Source organism: Balearica regulorum, chromosome 7 (genome assembly GCF_011004875.1).
Source record: "Balearica regulorum gibbericeps isolate bBalReg1 chromosome 7, bBalReg1.pri, whole genome shotgun sequence".
Lineage (NCBI taxonomy): Eukaryota > Metazoa > Chordata > Aves > Gruiformes > Gruidae > Balearica > Balearica regulorum.
Window position 1 is genome coordinate 9,829,524 of NC_046190.1, and position 22,764 is coordinate 9,852,287.

The window sequence follows — 22,764 nt, forward strand, 5'->3', positions numbered from 1 at the left end:
TTTACATCTGCAGATTCACTGAATTTCAGCTCATGTCAATTTAAACACCTGTGTCAGGAACCCTCCATAGCCCAAAATGTACCTGGAGATCAGCTAAGAAAAGATTTTGACAACAGAGCATGTTGCAACAAGAAGCTACACTATCATCTGTTTGCTTACATGACATGTTTAAAATCACTACAGGTGATCTAAAAAATTACCAGTTACCCCTCAGGCAGCACGGGCTTAAAGACATTCCCTTCAGATCTTCCGGGACTAAAAGTGAGCACTGGGTAATACCACAGATGTACGTGTTTCCCTTTGCTGTTGCTTCCAGAAGAAGCCCAGAGATTTAGTAGAATTTGCTCATTTGAAGAAAGGTAAAATGTTCACCTTGGGGAAAAATGTTACAGAATGAGGTTGATGTTTTTTAAGGGTAGCTTTTTTGGAAAGGGCTGTTTGATGACTCAGCTGCAGGTTACTGGGAAGTTACAGGTAGTCTTTGAAGGACGAGGAGGGGCTGTGTCAGGAGGAAATGAGAAAATTTACAATACAATGTGTCGTAAAGTGTTAACACATTTATTAATCACATGTGGGCAGACAACTTCACACACTCTAACAGGATTTACTGTACCGATGTCAACTCCGTATTGTATCTCCGTAAGCATTATGAATCAGCCAATACGTGACATTAATTATCTGCATTTATCATTGTGTAAACTGACGTAATGATCAATTACAGGGTAACACATCAGTAACTGTTTACTGAAGTACAGAAGTAATTCCCCAGTTTTCTGAAATATTCTGGAATTATCTTGTGCATGCTATATCTACCCAAATCTTATTTTTGTCCAAAAGTAACATTCTTCCACGGCCGAGAGGTGCAGTGTGTGTTGCTCAACATCTGCTTCAGCATCAACGCCGCGTGCAGGTTTGACGGTGGCAGCTCTCCTCCCACCACCACCTACGGTTCATAGCTTCTTCAGCTAGTTCACCTCTTTTTGGAAATTTTTCTCTATGAAGTTCCAGGAAATAGTTTTACAGCTGTCTCACCTTCTTTGTTCACCCATAACTGGAAAACAAGGTATTTGTCCCACAGTTCAGTGACATATGACTACTTTCAGGAAATGTTTGAAAAAATGTTGAAAGAATGCAGGATGTTTGGTCTAAAAAAAGAGAAAGGAGAACAGGCAGAACAAACACCTTCTGGAATGAAGATTTCTCTGGAAACAGTGGAATCAAGCATTCCCCGTGCCCACTGAAAACAGGGTAAGAAAAAATCAGTTGTGGTTTGGTTGTTGGGTTTTTTTGCCTAAAAAGATCATCTAGGATAAAATTTGGAAAAAAACCCTTGCTGATTATACAGAGAGATGAGTCTTGGAACAACACGGGAAGGTTTGGACTTTCCTTTTCTGAAGTTCAGAAGAAGAGCTTAGGCAAATCTTGGGCAGCAAAAGTCGAGGGTGACACCCTCAGTGGACACTCTTGACCTAGATGATCTGTGGTTTTAGGATTCAGGCCCAGAGGACCGTCCTAGCAGGCTGACACAGTTCGAGAGCTGGAAGAAGCCCTGCATGGTGATGGCCGGCCATCCCATCCCTCAGAGACTCCTTAGGCAGAAATGGGTTTGTTGCGCTCAAAGAGGCAGTGCAAAGCAAAGGAGTCTCACAGCAGCTTTGGAGAAGAGCTCCCAGGGAATGTCTTTTCTTCCATTTTCAGCCTCTGTAGTTCCAGAACTGGGGTTTCCCTCTGTCTTGATGCAGAATTCAGCACAAACAGACCTTTGAACACCACTGAAACAGAAATACCAAAAAGTGATCCTTTCCCGCCTTGAGAAATAAGCATGTTCCAAACACTCTTATCTCAAAAGCAGAAGACGACAGGCTGTGGGAACATTCAGTCTGGAAATTAATCCTTTGAAAAGGAGCTGAGTCTGAATAAATTGTATAAATGTTTGTGTTTGTTTGTTTTGAGTTACCGATGCTGTTTTCATCTTTGGCTAAATAAAGTTTTATAATGATTTTTTTAAAATTCCAGACTAGATTTTAAAAGAAGTATACAAAGCACATTTGTCAAATTTACTACTGGAGTAAGTGGCACCAATGCTGATTTTAGTGAGTGTAGTTTCTTACTGTAGTAGCTGACTTGACTTAACTCAATTGGAAGGTGGACAAATACCTCCTTCAGGCCAAATCCACCTTGATCAAAGCTTATATAAATCTCATAATAACAATAATCCTATGTCTGCTAAACCCAGTAGTTATTTTGGTTGTATCTGGCAAGATAAAAATATCTGTTTCAAAAACAGTGATTTGGTTTGCTGCTGCATCATTGTATATTGTACATATACAATATATGTATACAATCTGTCTTACAGCAATATATATGTATGTAAATACATGCACACACAAACATGTATATACAAATGTGTACATGTCCATATAGCGAATAGGTATGTATTCTGCATACATGCCATTTCACACCATGTCTCTGTAAGCAACAGAGGTCACTGTAGCACAGTACAAAGCTCCCTTTTGGCACCCTGTGTTGGTTTTGCGTGGCAAGGTTTTGGTAGCGGGGGGGCTACAGGGGTGGCTTCTGTGAGAAGCTGCTAGAAGCTTCCCCTGTGTCTGACAGAGCCAATGCCAGCCGGCTCCAAGACGGACCCGCCGCTGGCCAAGGCCAAGCCAATCAGCGCCTCTCTGATAACATATTTAAGAAAGAGAAAAACAGAGAGCTTTTGCAGCCAGAGAGAGGAGTGAGAAGATGTAAGAACATCTGCAGACACCAAGGTCAGTGCAGAAGGAGGGGGAGGAGGTGCTCCAGGCACCGGAGCAAGATTCCCCTGCAGCCCGTGGTGAAGACCATGGTGAAGCAGGCTGTCCCCCTGCAGCCCATGGAGGGAGGATGAGGGGGTGTAGCGATTCCACCTGCAGCCTGTGGAGGACCCCACGCCAGAGCAGGTGGAGGCACCTGAAGGAGGCTGTGACCCCGTGGGAAGCCCGCGCTGGAGCAAGCTCCTGGCAGGACCTGTGGATCCGTGGAGAGAGGAGCCCACGCCAGAGCAGGTTTGCTGACAGGACTTGTGACCCCGTGGGGGACCCACGCTGGAGCAGTTTGCTCCTGAAGGTCTGCACCCCGTGGAGGAGACTCACATTGGAGAAGTTCATGAAGGACTGTCTCCCGTGAGAGGGACCCCACGCTGGAGCAGGGGAACGATGAGAGGAGTCCTGCCCCTGAGGATGAAGAAGCGGCAGAAACACCGCGTGATGAACTGACCGTAACCCCCACTCCCCGTCCCCCTGTGCCGCTGGGGGGGGCGGAGGTTGAAGCCGGGAGTGAAGTTGAGCCCCGGAAGATGGGAGGGGTGGGGGGAGGTGTTTTAAGATTTGGTTTTATTTCTCATTCCTCTACTCTGTTTTGCTTAGTAATAAATAAGATGAATTCCCTCTCTAAGTTCGGTCTGTTTTGTTCGTGATGATAATTAGAGAATGATCTCTCCCTGTCCTTATCTCGACCCATAAGTTTTCTTTCATTGTACCTTTTCTCCCCTGTCTAATGAAAGAGGGGAGTGATAGAGCGGCTCTGGTGGGCACCTGGCCCCCAGCCAGGGTCAACCCATCACACACCCACTAAAGGCACCCCTGTGGGCAGTTCCACATCAAGCACCAACGTCTTCTGGTGTGATATTAGCTGAAAATCACTCATGTTTTATGACACCAATGGAAGCAGGACATATTCACAAATAAATATTTACAGGAAATGTCCTTGGTTGGGAAACAAATGAGCACTTGCTCTGGAAACGCTGCGGTAGCTGTGACATCCCTATGGTAGTACTCGGTAGCACCAAACTCTTTCAGTGGACTCTGTTTGCATTGGGCTGAGTACACATGCCTTTGTATACATCATTGCTCTCGCTGGCTTTCCCAGCTGTCTTTACCAATAACACTTTCACAGAGCAGGCCAGCCCTCCTCTCTCCCAGATCCATTCATTCATCCTTTGCTTAGGGCTTGTTTCAGCTGCCAGTGAACCCAAGGGTGCTCCAGACACATTCCTTTTTTCCAACTAGCTCTTTTTCCTGTCATCCCTTGAATGTATTTTTGTGGCTTAATGTAAGGGGGGCAAAGCACCAGAGGAGGCCCCACTGAATGACTACACAACACTTTATTTACCAGCCTTCCTTCCAACACTACAGCTCTCAGCTTGCCTTTGCCTTTCTGTAGTTAAGGGGAAATGAGGGAAAACGTGGCTTTGTTCCAAATGTAGGTTGTTTCCACACCCCTAACTGATTAGGAGTTCAGTATAAATCAATGTAACTCAGCGTAAAGAGGCGAGTACAGGCATGAACCAGTACTTTCTACTTAAGTACAAAGTATGCACAGCGCAAAGGTTTCATAAATGATTTGACCCTCAGGTTTTTTCATGTAACGGAAATATTTGCCAACATGAAATACAAGCGAAACACATGCCAGCCACGTCAACAAAACAAGTTATTAGGACATAAAATGAAAATTACATGCACATTCTCTATTCTTTGTACTTCAGCAACAAAAGATGTCTGGCAGCTCTAGAGGATAAAGATCACTTCCATACACTATATATCACATTCCTCTCCCTGATCTTTTCCCTTTAACTTTGACACTTACTTAATCATTGAGGTCTTTTTTTCAGGAACATGAGCAACCTTTAACATGGAAGATATCCGAATGTGGAATCCTACGTACAGTAAGTTTCACCTTAAAAGAGAAAAAAAAAAAAAAACAAAAACCAAACAAGAGAAATTTTTATAGCTTGTTATATCTGATCAACATTTGTGCTTTCTGACTTGTATTTTAACTAGCTAAATAAAAATTTCCTGTTAAGAGAGATGAGGATTTTTTCCTTGCTGAGACTGGCTGGCTTTTCTTTAGATGGCAACAGCATCTGATGACCTCAAATTCCTCAGCAAAATTCAAATATGTATGTGTTCTGGCATGGGTCAGAGAACCTGGATACCGAAATATGACTCCATCTGAGAGAAACATAGGTATCAACATGTAGTAGATTACAGTGATGTTAGGGCACCACTTAGAAATCTCCCACATTTTTCAAAAAAGGTTGTATCACACAAGAAGATGCATAGTGCTTGATAACCAATAGGAAGTAGGAGACCAGAGCTCAATACCCAAAACAACTATGAGCAACTAGGAGTTGGACTCGATGATCCTTATGGGTCCCTTCCAACTCAGGATATTCTATGATTCTAACTCTCTCTGGAGGCAATTGTTTATTTCCCAAAGTTTGTAATTCACGGGCCTTAGCCAAAAAGTACCAAGTAACTCTAATTTATGGTTGCCTGGTAATATCTCTTGGGGTTGCTCAGACTCTTTGAAATCAAGTACTTAAACACAGCAGTGCTGACCTTGCATTCCCCAGATAGCCCAGGAATAAGAGATGCTACATCAGAGTGATGCTGAGGAGCTATTTGGCACTGAAGTTATTCATGCCAAAGGCAGACCAGAGTAAACTAGTTTGAATGAAGCCACCTGAAAGTTGCAAAAAGCAGCTTGCTTTCTCATTTGGCTTGATTCATTTGACTATCACCTTCAGATTAGTCAGGCTTACCTCTTTTCTTGTGGACCTGCTGATGAAGAAGTAAGCCTCCTCCGCATCCTGGGGTTGCAGATCATTCACAGCCACGATGTGGTCTCCGTGATTAAACAAACATCCCAGTCGGCAAGGACCAGTCCACTGTGAGACACTGGGGTATTTGGAGGACAGACAATGAAGGAAACATGCGGGATATCCAGCTACTGCTAACAGAACGGCAATGGCTGAACAGGATTGCATTTATGGTACTGCCCTCTGGAAATAACACACAGGTTATTTTTGATCTGGTTATAGCTGAAACCAAGCTGCTTCATCCATCCCATCAGGTCCCCCTAAAAGCGCACATGACACCGGCATTGCAGCTTGTTAACAAGCAAGACTGGTGCTAACAAGATCACCAGTGAGAGTTGGGGATTCCAGTTCAAAAACAGTCGGCCCAACTCGCTGCAGGTACGTGTATGCTGCTGCACATGTTTCAGCCCTATGTTTGACTGAGATGATTTCCAAAGTCATCCCAAAAGAATGGAATTAAAACTTATTATCATGTGTTTTATCTATGATGTAACCGTGAGGATCAGAAATCCATTGCTGTCCTTATGGAAATTCCAGTATCTCTTAACTGCTGGTCTCTGATGGACTCTCCCTGATGATGAGCTATTTAGAATTAGTTGACCTGACAGTCAGACCTAGTGCTCTGTTCCGAATTCTTTCAATACAAATTTCCACTGAGAAAGCTCTGTAAATTTAGATGTAGACATTATTGAGATGGGGTCCCATTTCCAGTCCCTTTTACAAGGGTATTTTTTCTTCTTGCTGACAGTGGCTGAAACAAAGTGACCTGCTGTGCACACAGTGCTACTGATCAGCGTGAACATGAGAGCAACAGCAAAAGGCAGTGAAAGATCAACCGGTTGCACAGGAGTACATACTGAATGTTTTTTCTCCTCCCTCTTCTTTATCCTAGTCATTGATATTGAAGGTCTAGGGAGAGCACTAACTTCCATCTAAGAAGACGTGTGTTCCCTAGCCCTTAACACCTACTTGTGAAAAACTCTGACTTGCACTCATTTCTACCACTGAACCAGTGCTGGGATTAATTTGGAGATAATTTTATGCTGGCATCCAACTCAAGTCATCTTGATTTCTGTCACATTATTTAAGTTTTCACTTATAGCTCACACGTAACTCAGAAAGCTTTGCAGGTGCTACTACTTAAATTACAAAACGATGTGCTGTAGGTCAATAATATGAGAGACACAGGATAACAGGTTAAAGGGAAAAAAGGATAAGAAAGGATTTGATGAGAGCGAATCACTGAATTTACTAGGTTTGGAAATGATTCCCTCTCTGCCCATAGGTTCCACGTTGTCACCCTTTTCAGTGACAGACAGGTTTTAATGGCTTTCTAAAGGACTGTCACCTCTTTCCACAAATCCCCCTTTTCTTCAAAAGACGTAAGTGTACATAAGGGGGTATAGAAGTCAAATAAATGGGACTTGAAGTCTATCGCTTGTACGTGTTTCCTAATATTACCTTTATCATCAACAACAAAGGTTTATTAGCCACCTATACTAAAGCCCACAAGATTTTTGGTTGAAAGGCCCTATTTACCCTATCACAAGATATATCCCCTCACTATATTTCTGAGACATGCCATCATTGTGGTTCACCAAAGTAGACATAAAACTGACTAGCAGTGATTAGGTGATTTCACACCAACATTAGAAGACTAGCTTTTGGGGTGGGGCTTCATCACTAATTATTACACAGCATGCTAAGGGATCTCGATTCTATATAGCCCTTTTCAACAGCAGTTCAAATAGAAACTCAAGTACATGGAGAGGCAGAAAGAGCAGAAAGGAATCACTGAAGTACAAGAACACACTGACCTTGCCCTGTTCTGCAATGCCAAAACTGTACATGGACGTGTATGTTTGCACACTTCTGTACCTACACTGATTGCCTCATTCACATGTGACAGGCACTGTCACAAGACATCCAGAACTTACCATATTTGTCCTGCTGCTTCGGTAAGTTTTAGGTAATTCTTAATATCAGCCAGGGGGACAAAAATATCCAAATTCTGCAGCTGGGTCTTATCTGTAACTTGACTGTGAGAGAAAACATCAGAGATCAGGCACACTCTACCAGTACCTCAACAGAAATCCATGGAGAAGACCTATCTGTCTTCTCTGCAATGAAAAATGGAGAATACACTTAACCTGAGCAGTATAGACAACTGAATCACTGAAAGTGGTAATGAATTTTGCCTTCTCTGAAGGGTTGGCTGCTGGCTGATGCTGCTTTCTGGGAGTTGTAGGTCTGTGTTTGCTTCCAAGTCTCTTGGACGTGCACTGTTGTCTTGGAGTTTGGGAAGAGACAGGAACCCATCACATCTGCACATGAGCTGGCAACTGTCATCCAGCAACCTACTGATGAGGAACGGTGACAAAAAAATGAACTGGTTTGGCCATTCCACCTACTCTTCCTGTGTTTGAAGCTGTATCAAATAGCCATCAGTGAAGCAAAGAATAACAAGTTCTTGTAGAATATCCAGTGGACAAAAGTACAACTAAGTAAAATAAACTCCTTCTATAAACAGACCATAAATCCCAAAATAAACCTTTTCAGTATTTAAGGACTATTTCTTAAGCCTGAAAACATTCCAGCCAGCAACACGCCTTGACAAAGAAACTGAGTACAGATTGTTGGCCTTGGCTGTACTGGCTTCTGCAGGGATGTAATACTGGCCCTTGGGAGATACTTTAACTCAGACGTGCTTGAATGTTTCTTAGGTTTATTTGATGCGCCTTATAATGCCTGGAGCCAACTCCCCTCCATGCCCCAAACAAGACTCGGGTTACTAGCAAAAGCTGCTCTCGGTATATTTTAACTCAGATGGCATAGGCTTGTGAGGTTTCTATAGTAATTCCTTCCAGGGGCTCTCAAAGACACAGACGAGCCTGAATAAGTCTGTTGAAATAAACTGGTTCGTGGGACTGCATTTCCAACTGCCTCTCACTATGTTGACTGTCTGTAGATGGCAGGCCATAGCTAATGACCAGTCCTCTGGTTTTACTGTGTAGGCACACTTCTCTTCAGTGCTATATTGTGGAGATTGTAAAGTTTCCTTGTGGCACTACAACTGTGACAGAAAGTTCAGGTCTTTCTTTGCCACATGCCAAACACTGTACCCGCAAATTACATAGTATCAGACCCATTCTTTGGATGGGAAAATGGAAGGAAGGAGATGACCTACTCAGGATCATATAACTTCTTACTGGAAAAGCTGGGACCTAATGCCCCATGTCTACCTTTCTCTTTTAACCACTAGATAATTCTTCCTGCTTTGGAGAGTACCTGTCTGAAAGGTTGCTGGAGCTTGGCTGTGGTATCTGAGTAAAGTGGTGGGCAGTTATGTCACAAAAATCTAGAAAAAGTATGAGTCAACAAGAAGTGCTGCATCCTGTACTCAGAGCCTGTCTAAATGCATGAGTTTGCAATGTGAGTTTAAATTTCATGTTGATGAGTTTGAATTTCACTCTGGTATTCCCACAAGTTCTGAACTTTCTGAACCAAGACCAAAGAAAGACTCATTCAAACAAGATGCAGACTCTAGATATTGTTATGCAAATACCATAAATGACAGCTCTATCTTTATGACTATGTCACTTTTAATTTGCAAAACTTTAATGAAGTTGTTACTTACAGTGATTTCATTGACATATAAATGTTCTCCTTTACTGGGTTCTTCTGCACTGGCTTCTCTTGCACAGCGACATCAGACTCAGCTGTAGGGTCAGGCTTTGCTACTTCAGTAGTGCACTGTTGGAAAGACATAACAACAGAAGATGTAAATATCTTAGGAAGAAATTCTTTACTGTGAGGGTGGTGAGGCACTGGAACAGGTTGTCCAAAGAAGCTGTGGATGCCCCATCCCTGGAAGTGTTCAAGGTCAGGTTGGTTGGGGCTTTGGGCAACCTAGTCTCAAACCATTCTGTGATTCTATGATTCTATCCTTGCTCTGCCTGCAGAAAAAAATCTTCTTAATTTCATTATTTTGTTTAGTGCTCATGCTGTTTAAACACACTGGCTAATATAGCTTGGCTTTTCCCAAATAAGTCACTTCCCAGAAACCATGAGCTAGAAAGGCAGTTGAAACTTAGAAGTGAATGTTATTTGGTATTATTAACACTACCATTTGCTTTCCTTTCAGGCTGGGACATAACCAGCTGCATTCTAAAGTACTACCACAAAAATGATGTTACGTTTTAATTTAAGCAGGTTGAAAAAAAGTCTTGTACTTTGGATGTGCTTAACTTAAAGCACTTAGGTTATATGACAAAATTATATTGTTAATGTCCTTCAGTTAGCTGTACAGTCTCTGGAAAGAGGCTGTGACTTCTGCAAAAGACTGACCACATAGCTTCTCCTGACCACTAACTACATGGGAAGCCTAGAGAAATTAGCTCCCAAATTAGGTGCCAAAATTCATTTAAAATTACCAGTACGATTCCTCCTGCACCCTTGTTTCGCAGTGAAATGTAGATACCAAAAGGTTTCACAGCGTTTTTAAAGTACTACTTTGTTTTATGCAGCTTACTGGTGCTTCTATAGAATTACATTTAGAAATATATAAAAATAATATACAGCTACATTTTCTATATGATGTTTTCACTTTTGGAAAAAAAAAAATCCCGTGACACAATATGCAAAAGCCATTTACAATGAAACAAACAATTTGGGGAATTTCAACAAAATCAGCAATGTTTTTGTCAAAATGCCACTTTCTACCAGAAAGATCCTTTGAACGAGTCTAGTGTACTTTTTCTTGTATAAATGGAAGCTCTATTACCTACTGCTTTATCTATGTATTTGTTTTGCAAGGGGCTAATGATTCCTCATATCCATTCCTCTTTTTGGCTTATTAAATGTCTCCTGTCTCCTTGGAGCTATTAACAAACCAGCAGAACTCACAACTGATAAAATACCTTTGCTAAAATACTGCTGGGAGTTTGGTAATAGTCATCTTCGTCCTTTTTGATGTCTTCATCTGTATCTGGCAACAGCAGATTTTCGTCACTTTTTCCAAGATTTTTTTCCTGTTAAAAGAATAGTTTTGTATTTATCAGGTTCAGTTATACAGATTGCTTAACATTTATTTTTCTGTTTACATGGAGAAGTAATAGAGCCAGCAAATACCCACAGAAAACACGGGAAGACATGTTTCTCCTTTAAAAGAGATATGCTCACAGCTAGTCTGTTTTAAGAGCAAGGTTTCTGTAGTTGTGTCCCTACTTACACTTTTGAGATCCACTGCACATGGACAAAGCTCACCACTAATATTTGTACTTCTCATAGATGGATTGTGGCAACCGGGCAGTTGCAATTGACAGTATGTTCACAACCTGTCATTTTGTTTGAAAATCAAGTGGGTTAAACTCTTCATGTATGAATCTGCGTGCATTTAGCATCACTTGTGTGGAAAATATTTTTTTATTTGCATTCAGTTCTAAAATCCTTACACTAGGAAAAAAATCTGTAGGAAATCTAGAAGTGGAGTGGGAGATATTTGTCTTTTTTAAACACCTTTTAACTGCTATCAAGTAAAGAATGAATTTGGGATTTCCCTGACTAATGAGAAGTCTATTAACTCATATTTCTCTGTGAACTAGAAGAGACCCCAGAGGGCTGGAGATCTGACATGGAATCCTTTGTGTCCTGAGTGATACTCTGCCTTCATAAATACCTGAAATACTAAGTTTGCAGCAATTCGGTAAGCCAAGGAGAAATTAATCCCTCAACCAAGTTTATCTTTCTAAGTCACAAAGATAAATTATTTATTTTTATGTCTCCTTGTTGACTTCACTATAATGAAGAGTATGATAATTAGTATTTAGCTGCTTCTCAATACAATTCCCCATGCCATGTTTGTGATGCAACCTTTTTTTATCTCTCCACTTACATCCTTGGTTTCCATGGTGATCATTTCAATAACTGCTAAATATGCCACTGAATATAGTACTGTTTTCAAGTTAAAGTAAATTAAACTAATTACTCTCTTACATGTAAAGAGAAGAAACTGGCATTGAATAGAAATGAAGATGATGAATGTATTTTTGTTCCTTGTTGGTATAAATGACATAAAAAGAACATGTTGTAGGAGTCAGAACAAACCTACAAATGGTTCTTCAAGAAGTGCATAACAAATCCCCAGCAGGAACAAGACTGGCTCTGTGGTCATGATGTAAAGTTATGAATGAGTTTCCTAGTGACTTTTCAGGGGTTTTGGATGAATCAAACAAGTAAACACTTGGGGAAGAGGGGGAAGAGGAGGTGATTTTATGAAGTCTTGAGATCCTCCAGCTCCTAGGAAATTTCAGAGAGCAGACAGCTCTCATCAGCTTCCCAAACTGAGCCTCTGATCACTGACAGTGGCTACCTTTTGCCAAATGCAGCGTTCCCCCTTGGCACCATTGCAGACTATTGGGACAATGGGAAGGAGAGGGTTAAGCTGCAGCAGCGCTGCCTTTCCCTAAAGCAGTTTGGTGACATCTCAGTTCCTCCACATGCTTTACAACCAGAGCAGTGCAGTTAACCTCAGTGTACAATTATTCTCAGACGTACAGCTAAGCAAGTTCTATAAGTCTCTGTTGAACCATAGTGTGGATTTACATGAGAGAGAATGAGATGGTGGAGAAAATTGGCTGTAGATGGAAATGATACCTGGAGAACAACTGAGAAATTGTTAGTTCTAGGCTTCTTAGGGAAAGGGTCAAAAGTTATGTTTTGTCCTTGGACAGAGGAACTTCTCTTTCAAAAAATCAGGTGTGTCTAGCAGATATTGAAGTCAGACTCCTGACAAAGGTGCCTAGGTGCCTGCAATACAGTAACACGCACATCAGGCCTCCTTATTTTGGTGCATTTCAGGTATTGAAAGCTGTGTGTCGAAACGGCTGATGCTAAATCGCTGAGTCAGATGTGGTTTGGTAGCTCCAAAATGTGGATTGAAAGGGAGCCAGGTCCTCAGACCTCTCCTTGGTGGCTGTGTCCCTGCCTGCATGACTCCACTCAACTGACATTGACAGCCCTGTTTGCATGAGTAATAGCTACTGAACAGTTTTCAAGATCTGGGCCTGGATGAGGGAACCACTGATAAAAAGCAAACCAAATCAGGTACTAGAAATGTGGAGTCATACTTCTAATAGGATGTAAATACAAGGGATTAATCGGGAAGTCAGCTGTCTAGACATCACTGAGCAGAGAATAGATCCAGAGATCTCAGTAGATGCTGAACTTATGAGGCAAGTGAAATATTTTTATCAAGTGAACAAACAATTTTGTTTCGTGTTAGCTCTATGGCAAGGTTATTTATCTTCACACATGCTAAAACAGAAATATGAGCTTCCGGCTTCAGGCTGAAAGGGTAAAATCCAAATTCCTTATCTTTTACGCCTCATGGTCAGTCTGTCCTAGTTCGAACAGCTGCATACAATACATGTTCTCTGAGGCACCATAAGTATGAAAGGAATTAATGACTGAGACAGAAAAGGCATGTGTAAGAAAGAGACAGAAAGAGCCTTGGTATGCATCCAGAGCAGCACTGGTTAAATCAGACTAATGATTAACTCAATGCATTTCGGAGCTCAGACTCACAATTGAGTTATTGCAGCTTCATAAAGTCCTGTGCATCAGCTGAGCTGTGCTAACTCACCATGGCATTGCAATGTAGTTTCAACTATTTTCTCTACTTTCCACTAAATTTAGCTGTACTATCTATCTCATACTTGCTGCCAGCCTGTACACATGGATGGTGACTGCAGCACATGATTTACCACCCTGTTAGCTATGATAACAGAACAGATCTTTCCCCTGCATCTCGGCTACTCTAGATCATAGTCCAATGCATAAACTGTTAATAAAGGTGGGTTTAAACTCAGCTGCCAAACCGCATACTGGTGTGGTGGAGCCTTGGTTGTGCCTTCTGTTCTGTTGACTCTGCTGCAAAGGCAGTAATCCAGGGCAGAGGATGGGTGCAAACCATCTGAAACTGCTGCAGGTGTTTGTTTACAGGACACAGGTCAGAAGACTTAGCCAATAATATAGGGTAACATTCATCATTGTCTCTTTTTAAATCATTTGTGCCAGATATGGAAGCTAAATTACTTGAAGTTGTATTTATGCTTACAGAAGGTCAGTCCTGAGGTGTGCCTCAATTTAACAAGCCTTTGTTCTGTAGTTCAATTACATTGATTCAATTGCTACTGGCAGAGCTGCAGAAAGAAACCATTTATGAAGACTGTGGCAGATCTGAGAAATGTGATGGGAGGAGCAAATCCTCAAGTAGTGCAATTTCAGAGCTTTTTGATCAAGTTTGTGAGAGCTGCCACAAGTTGTAATTGCTGCACAGAAGCTCTGAGGATCTGCCTCTAAGAAACAAAGTAAACAAAGGATATTTCAAGCAAGTTCTTAGAATGTTATTTTCAGTGCTAAACAAGACAACAGACTAGCTATATTTAGGAAACTTTCAAACACCAACTCAGTGTGCTGGAAAAGTAGACGAATAATCTATAGTTAGAGATACTCGAGATAAGAGCCAATAGTCACTTCTGACTGAGCAAATCAAGAGCTGTGTGATTTGTTCTGCTCACCAGGCTTGCAAAAACTCCTCTTGGTGAGTCACACCGAGCCTGATGAAGGCCAGGATCTGAATTAGGCCTGTTCTTGTCTTCCGAGGGACCATTCTCCTGTACACAAAAGAAAAGAGTTGACTCCTCCTAGAAGTGCTTCACCTGCATTCAGCTTCCTCCAGCTGGGCTATTTGCATGCAACTTTGTGACTGGAGAAAACCGACATTCCCTTGGCTGATATTCAGCCTGTCACCAGAGGATGGGGACTTCAATTGCTCTGGGACAGCAGCAATGCTTTCCTTCATTTCTACTTAAATATTGAGGGGGAAAATCTGGAAGGCACAGAGGTAACTGCACCTGAACTCCCCTCTAGGCTTCACAGCCTGAAGAAAGAGACAAAGAGAAGTACAATCACAAAACAGGAGGAATGTGGGAGGCAGCTGTCAAAACAATCATCACATGGCTTTGCTAAGGAATGCCAAAGTGAATCTACAGGCGCTTGTTTTATGCCCACTAATCTTTGCCAGTCTGTTGAGACAGCCAATGAATATAATTTCTCATTGCCATCAACACCTGCCTTTACTTACATGCGGACTTTCCTCAAAAGTCTTTCCTCTGAGGACTCTTGATGTTATCCAGATCCTACTCAGGAACCCCACCAGAGAGCAGGACAGACCACCCGGGCACCCATTGCACAAGCTCTGAAGAACTTTTGATGGAAAAAAGCAACTATACAAATGAAATTCCACAGTGACTCCTAGGAGCAAACTCATTACTAAGGATGGCTAATCTGTTTACCTTCCGGTAACTTTGCCCTTCCAGGAAACTGGTTGTATCTGCAGAATTCAAGAATAGTGGCAAAGAGGAGGGCCGGCTTCTGACTTCTGGATTTGGAAGATCTTGGTTCTAGGAATAAGACGACATTAGTGTAAGAAAACAAGCACCTGAAGGACATGGACTACAGTGCACCAACACATCCCACTAGTCCAAATTTTACTTCTAATGGCTCAGAGAGGTTGTCTAGATGGCATTTTTCAGGCAGATAGACATTCGCCCTGCTTGCACTTTGAGCTGAGATGAGGCTGTAGTAGTAGCTGTAGGCTAAGCTGTAAGTAGCTTAGTGCTGAGTCTGAACTAATAGGCCTGGCTGGCTGAGAAGGTGCAGAAACTTGGGCCAGCGTTTGAACCAACAGAGCTTCCAGCTGCTCCTACACTGACAGACTAGATGTGGATCAGTTTGTAAAACAGCATGTAAATATAACCAAAAAGCACACGGTAACAATAACACACATTTTCATTCTGATGCATCAAAGGTGCAATTCATTGCAGCATAATGTCAATCATCTCCTAATTTCCATGTGGCTTACTCTTCAAAGAGATTCCTTCAACGTAAAATCAATCCTAGCGCAGACAGACTGTGCAATGCCTGCTTAATTCATAAAGCCAGGGTACAGGATTTATGGAAAATGGATTTCTGATTAACCAAGGCAAGAGTCAACTTGCAAGGCCAAAATCAGGGAAATTCCTTTGCACAGGTTTCTAATGAAACTACAAACTTCTTTCTTTCTAAAATCAAGTGTAGTGGTATGTCACCTGAGGGCAGCATCCGCCTCTTTTGACCTCCTTGCAGACTGAAGATATTGCAGTGACCCAGTCCTCTGTTTCCTGCCTGTAGGTTAGAACAACAGAAATGAAAACCTGCTCACAGGTAAAGCACAAGGAAAACCCATTTGCCTACCCACTTCTTCCTATGGGGCCCAAACTAACGCTTCCTGAAATCAACGGGGAAGGTCTGCACCTTCCTTTCAAGGGAGAGCGCGCAGGTGGCCATAGCCAGATGGCGAAGTTTGACCTCGGAGAGGTACAGCCTGGGAGCGAAAAGGTATGTGGGGGGGCTCTGTGGGTGTGTGTGTGTGCAAGAGACTTGGAGAGGGAGAGAGAGACGGAGAGCTGGGATGGTGCTTTCTGCTTCATTTTCTGTGTGTAATGCTGCTCTGCTGAGTGCTGCCATAAAGACAGCTAACAAGGGAATGTGTTTGGGAGAACAGGACGAGAAATATGCCATGAGAAGACCCCTGAAGCCCTGTTTCATGCTTGCGGTGGATTTAGTTGGATTAATTCTGGAACGTTTCCCACTGAGCATGGGCTGTGAGAGCAGTGCCCTGGGGAAAGGCGTGGGGTGGCACGCTCAAGTAACACACAGGTATGTGTTTTTCTTCTGCGCTTATCGGCATTTCACACATCAGCTGCTCTTCTGCATAAAGGCAGAAAAATCCCTGACACGCTTGTGCTGGGAAACTGCAGAGGAGAAGCTGGGAAGCAGCAGCAGAGGAGCACTGTGCCAGATGTCCTCCCTCACCTAATCAAGCTTTGGCTGATCACCTCCACAACAGCAGTTTCTGCCCTTTCTGAGGACCAGATTGCAGCCTGGGAGAGCAGGGAGCACACCACCCTGCTGCAGCAAAGGCCCCAGTCATTCCTTTTGGGATCTGTTGTCCCTCAGGGGAATTTTCCCCTTCAATCTGCTTATCTTGATTAACAACCTACTTTCCAGGGCCAGATTATTTCCTGTGGTTAATCCATAAAGAGCAGAAGCTTTCCTAATTCCCAGAAGCTGCTGGGTGAGAAAACAAAGCTCTCTGCTCTTCCTTAACCCTTAACCAGTATAGTTTGTCATGGCACCACTGCACTGATGTACTGCCACTGCCATCCTCGCTCCTAGCCACCTGATCCCACTACTTTCACACACTGGATGTTGTAGCAGTGTGGCTGCGGGGAAGGTTAGCTCACCTGTCTGAATGAGCAAAGATTAACCCGGCCATGGGGGCAAAAAACTGACATAGAAAAGAGCAGTTTTCCATTGGAGCAACCAATGGAATCGTTTCATCCCGGAGCTGTGCCATCAGTAGCTGAGACACAGGAAGGGATGGGAGTGGCTGTGGAGGAGTGGGACCTTGCTTTGGGGCAGTGACTTAGTGTTACATTAGCTTAACTGTAATGTTATCTTGCATTTGCACATCTTTCTGTGCCTACCTGCTGCTCCCAATGAGGTAGTAACATCTGTTTCCAGTACTGATGGACATCACCTGTTCAGGAAGGCATTTAAACATCTTCCTCACCGTTTCCATAATTTCAGGATTGCTTACGCCAACTTCAATATTTATGATTCTGTTAAGATAACCATATGAAACATGCTACATAACTATATGTACATACAAACACACACATCACACACCTATGTATGTGTTTGTGTTTTATGTGTGTATTTTACTCTAAGCACAGCACAGTATGATGAGATCTGCATGGGAAAAGGTAAACATTTTTCCACAAAAAAAATTCTCAAGAAAATAAACACATACATTTAGAACAGATGGTCTTTCAATGAAGAAAACTTCCAAGCAAAAACATAAAATCAACTTTTGCAAAGACTCATGTCCAGATTTTGGATCCTCATTTCTGAAAAAAAGGGGCTGTTGGTCTAATACAGAATCTTGAAAATAAATGATAGTAAGAAAAATTCCTGGCAGATGCTTTTGAACCACTACAGAACAATACATTTAATTTGAAACTAATTGTACATTAACATTGTTTTAATGGAGGGAAAGAGGAACAAACAAGAAGTATTCTTAATGGGTACTTAAATGGAAACACTACTTCTATTAAATTCCTAGAAGTTAAAAATAGTTAAAATAATAGCAATAATGATGGTAATAAAGTAACTTGATACCACTGAGTAAGCTGGAATTTTTCAAAAGCTTCACAATATAAATCCTTTTAATGGAAGAAGTACAACAGCAATGTGAGTCCAGTGACTTCCCTGCCTAACAATTCCAGGAGCCAGGATTATAAAGCTCCAGGTCTGACTGGTAAAATCTTTACATTTCCCTTTACATTTACTGTTTCCCTTCTATGTAGGTCATAGCTCGTGTGACATAGTACAAAGCTGATGACACCCAGCCTTGCTGCAGTGGGCACTGTGCTGAGAGGAATAAAATGACCAACCCAAACGAGCCAAGCAGAGCAAATGCTCAGCAGAGTAAGAGGCAGTGGGGCAGCCAGCATCAGCCCAAAGGGCTACGTGAAAGCCAGGAGACCTTTTCACAACTTGCAAAGCACTTTGCAAAGCTGTAAGGTGGGAAAGGTTGTGTGCCACAGTTAAGAGTGGCATAGCCCATCCTTCTTGCATGTGAGTGAATGCATAGCACTGTCCTCGCAGGAGATAAGGTATCTTCTACTATACAAATACAGCTTTTGGGATAACAGTGCCAAGATGTCTGGTTTGCAGATACCACATCACCACAATCACTCACATAAATGTATCAAATTTCATCAAAGCAATTTAGGATTTTTACTTCTACATATATCATACAGTGTAAGTTGCACCCAAAGCCTACAAAAGGCCAAGGGACTCTTGATGGACTTCAGCAGGATTTGGATCAAGAACCTCAATCAGGAACAAGTGTCTGTACAATCAGTGGCCATTTAAGAGTGTTGATACGTGACTTAAAATAAAAAGGTGATGCATTTGAGTTACATACTGATCAACAGCTATGGAGCCTTTTATGTTCTGGCCTTTTAGATACTTCAGGATATAATTGCCCTTGCTGGATTTGGACAGGATGAAAAAACGCCTTTTCCAGGAACTCTGCCAAAGAGAAAGAAATTTGTCTCCCATTAAAATTCAGGATAGCAGAAGTAACAGATGTTTTTTGAGGGATTGCTGGAAAATGACTAATTTGTGCTACTATACCTGTGAGCCGAAAAGTTGAGGAGGTGGTGATTTGATGAGGAATCCATGCTTGCAGGCTCCACCTTCAGGGCAAAACCTATCCTGAGTTCTCACTAATCAAAGAGAAATGAACGGCACCATCACTTAATTTGTTGCCAATTAATCTCTTACAAAGACCTGCTCGAACTAGAAATTGTTTCCGAGCACTGGGTTTCTATGCTTAAATGGCCATAAAGCACATTAGAATTACAGAAGGAAAACACAAGTTAAGGCTATAAAATATAGGGCCAGGCCATGCTTTCATGATGTTACTGCTAACAGCTGGCCCAAACTGTAAAAACATTAGTAACAAAGTAGGGGGCTTGGAAGATATTGTGAGCCTCTATCATATTTAACTGGTCTTATTTAACTTCTGGAGCCTGCTCTCATTTAACTTCACAATTAGTGATCTGAAAGACAGTAAACAGCTCCCTAATGCAATTTGTAGATGGTATTCAATTTGGATAGGTTGCAAACACAGCTAACAATAGATTATCCTACACCGTGAATCATGATGTGACCACAGAACAAAGTCCTACAAGTAAAACATGAACTAAAGCCTTGGGGGAAAAAATGCCTGCATGTATTTGTTTACGACTCTGCATACTCTCTGGCCAGCTGTAGTTTAAGATTCATATTTTCTAATTATTGGTGGATTTCTGATCAAAATCTCAGTTGTATTAATGCACTTTAATACCCAATGAAAGGAGTGACAATCATCTCATTCAACTTTTTAAGCTATAAACTGTGTATGGGAAATTAATATTTTTTAAGAATCCAGTGACTGAAAGGAGCACAGTCAACCTCATTTTGGATCTTACAGTAATGGACAGTAGAGAGTATACAAACGTTCTGGGAAATGTAACATGACCAAACTTTGTGGTGATGCAAGAAACGCTTGATTCTGAAAGCCCATTTACTACTGACTTCAGAGGATGTCAGGCTTCATCATCAGTGCCTCGGAGATACTGACTGTATCTTCCAGTTCCCAGTTAATATTTAAGGATTTTAATGTTTTTTACAAATGTCAGTTCAACCTCTGTGTTAAGGACAAGAAAAATTCTGCTATAAAGGGAAATGCTGCAGTTAGGACAGATTCTTTAAGGAATGAAGCAGAGGGGCAGAATTAACATACAATGTAAGTCCAGAGGAGATCGCCAAATATTTCAGTATGCTATTTTCCCCTGTTTTTCACCTATTGTTTACCACAGAATCCTTGGCAGGTGGGAGGCAAAGAGAATGGTATCATATATTGATCAGAATGGATTAAAACCTTGTTCAACCACTGACAAATCTTAGTAAATGCAATTTTGTACCTGCAGAATTTCTTTCGCTTGTAGAAGCCATCCGGATTGTTTTTTCCACCCAGATAGTAAAGAGAGCAAAAACCTTGAAGCTAATTCCTTTCACTTTGTTTGCTGCTGAGCAGCATTTCACTGCACGCACAGAGGCCTGAGAAAATAACAAATATCTCACAAGTGTTTATTTTCATAGTGATGGTTAAACTGTATAAAATAAACATAGAAAAATCTATTAAAAACTATATAAATAATTGTAATAGTAATTACTCATTTAAGCATACTATTATACATCATAATATTTTATATAATAAGGTAAATTATACATTATATGCTATAATATTGTATTTATTCTGATATAATTATAAAATTACAATTAATAACAATTATACATTTATACAGGGCAAAGAGATGATTTGCCTAGGAAGTAGTGAGATCTGCCAACAGAACTTAATTTTGCCCCTTCCTTTGCACTAGACACAATACCTGTAACCCAGGAATATTGCATCCCATATATGTTTCTTACACTGCCTTGGCAGTGTGATCAGCTCTGTATAAAATAGGCATAGCTTGGCCTAAAAAGTTTAAAATCTATTTAGAAAATCTAGTCATAATACCATGGTAATCATAATAATTTGCAAGTCTGTAGCATTCTTAATACAGTGCCCTCAGAGCAATTTATAAACAGTGATGAAATAAACTTCATGGCTTTCTAAGTATTATTAGTATTGGATCTAATTACTGGATTAGTATTATGATTTTTCAGAGAGGTAAACAGAGAATATCTGGTTTTATTTACATCAACTTATTTTTGCAATGTCTCCTACAATATTACCAGGGAAATGGGAATCTCACTGTAAACCTGAGGAGTTAAATAACCTGCTTATTGCATAGCTGGGCTGTGGCAGGGATGGGAATAGAGGCTGGCAGGGAGGCAGAATGTGCCGACGCATTTCCATGGACCTCTCCGAAGTTTTGTTAAATAACCTTTTAACAAAACATGCAGGCAGCACTCTGTGGGATTTGATAAGTGCAGGAACACAGAGATGGAGCATTGAGAAGGTAAAAGGTGGGTTTGGTTAATGGGATTCCATTGGGGTGTTTTCTGAGCTAATTTGCCTTTCGGTGCTTTCCTTCGAGAACACGACCATTGGGTGTCTGGATAAGAACCAGATCTCCAAAGCACTGCAATTTCCTTGCAATTTGTATGTGAGTTCTGCACTCCTCCCAGTCGATTGCATGCACGGCACTACCTTTTGCACACTGGACAGCTTTTTATTAATTCACAATTGCTTTCTTCTTTATTTAAAATCAGATCTAGTTTCTCTCACGTACATTTCCAATTTGTAACACCACGTCTGTATGCAACATCATTTAGGAAGCTTTTCAAAAGTTTCCCTTTGCCTTACCCCAAAGCTCCCACTCCTTGCAAAATCAAATCCTTTCCTTTTAGTAACTTGACTTGAAGTTGTCTGTTAGCTACAACGAGGTTACAGAGTCTCCAACATGTGTGCCACCTGAAGCTGCAGAGCCTGTTCTGGGGAAATCTGAAGGGTTGCAAATGCTGTTCTCTAGTTCTTTGCTGAGCTGCAAATGAGAATGACCCACTGCAAATGAGAATGACCCACTGCAAACCTAGGTCCACTGGAGATCTCTGCAGAGCATTTCTGCCTGGTGGGGGTTTTTTTGGTGGTTTGTTTTTTGGTTTTTTTTTTTAAGGAAACCTTTGTGATTTTGCCTTTTTGGGAGAAAGATTTGTTGTACAAATGCTGTGACAGACTGTTATAAAATTCACTGCTAAGGTTTTCATCTATCACCTACCAAAAAAAAAGGACAAAAAAGCAACTTCCAGAACTAAAAATGACTGCACGGAAAGTCAAATTGTTAGTGTCAATAGCAGGGGCACACGCCTGGGGTTGCAATGAAAGGCAATGTAATGTTCTTTTCAACGTGACTGACAGAGTCTCTGTGACTAGCAAACAATGCAATTCTTGTAAAACAATGTTCCAAGAGCCTACGACAGGACAAAAGTCTTTTCTGGGTTTCAGTAAAAGTCAAGATTTGCAGGTGGGAAGACAAAATCCCATGAGATTACAGTTGGGCTACCTCACTCTGTACTTTGGGAAGAAGTTTTCAATTGTTGTGTTTAATTGTCTTTTCAATTGAAAGCAACATTTTAAACAGGTTATGTCTAATTCAGAATAGACAATGCCAAATTCCATTATTATACCCCCTCAGATTTTTGTATGCCTGGCATTAAGAGATTTGATTGCTTTCATCCTTTTGAAATGCAATGAGGCACTTCAGTCAAAATGCAAATAAAATGCTGCAAATGATTAAGATGAAGGCTATTATAAAACTTCAAAAATATAATGCCAAGATAAGGAAAACAAACTGTGTTAATACTTACAGGCAAAATGTCTTCATGGTGTAGAAGGTCTTAGAGAAATACACCTTCAAGGATTTCCAGATTCCTTGTATTGCCTCCAGCAGCAAAAC

The 22,764-nt window shown here is 41.4% G+C and overlaps 1 protein-coding gene across 2 annotated transcripts; it reads right to left on the minus strand.

Moving 5' to 3' along the window:
• Positions 1 to 1,632: 1,632 nt before the first annotated feature.
• Positions 1,633 to 22,764, minus strand: PLEKHS1 (pleckstrin homology domain containing S1). Of its 2 annotated transcripts, XM_075757864.1 has the most exons (15): positions 22,676 to 22,764; positions 20,284 to 20,419; positions 18,950 to 19,041; positions 18,738 to 18,844; positions 17,233 to 17,367; positions 15,793 to 15,868; positions 14,998 to 15,105; positions 14,221 to 14,316; positions 10,561 to 10,671; positions 9,279 to 9,394; positions 7,792 to 8,001; positions 7,579 to 7,680; positions 5,585 to 5,720; positions 4,627 to 4,716; positions 1,633 to 1,772 (listed from the first exon to the last, which is right to left on the minus strand). In XM_075757864.1, exons 2-14 carry the CDS (start codon positions 20,312 to 20,314, stop codon positions 4,648 to 4,650), a joined length of 1,389 nt encoding a protein of 462 aa, XP_075613979.1. In that variant the 5' UTR covers positions 20,315 to 20,419; positions 22,676 to 22,764; the 3' UTR covers positions 1,633 to 1,772; positions 4,627 to 4,647. The 2 variants fall into 2 exon arrangements, with proteins under 2 accessions (XP_075613979.1, XP_075613980.1); XM_075757865.1 differs by lacking the exon at positions 22,676 to 22,764 and having other exon boundaries at positions 20,284 to 20,445.

Coding starts and splice junctions, on each gene's coding strand:
- PLEKHS1 (XM_075757864.1), bottom strand. CDS start 20,314: ATGGCTTCTACAAGCGAAAGAAATTCTGCAG. Junction 18,845..18,949: donor CTCAACTTTTCGGCTCACAG/GTATAGTAGCAC, acceptor TCTCTTTGGCAG/AGTTCCTGGAAAAGGCGTTT. Junction 15,106..15,792: donor GAGGCGGATGCTGCCCTCAG/GTGACATACCAC, acceptor TCTTATTCCTAG/AACCAAGATCTTCCAAATCC.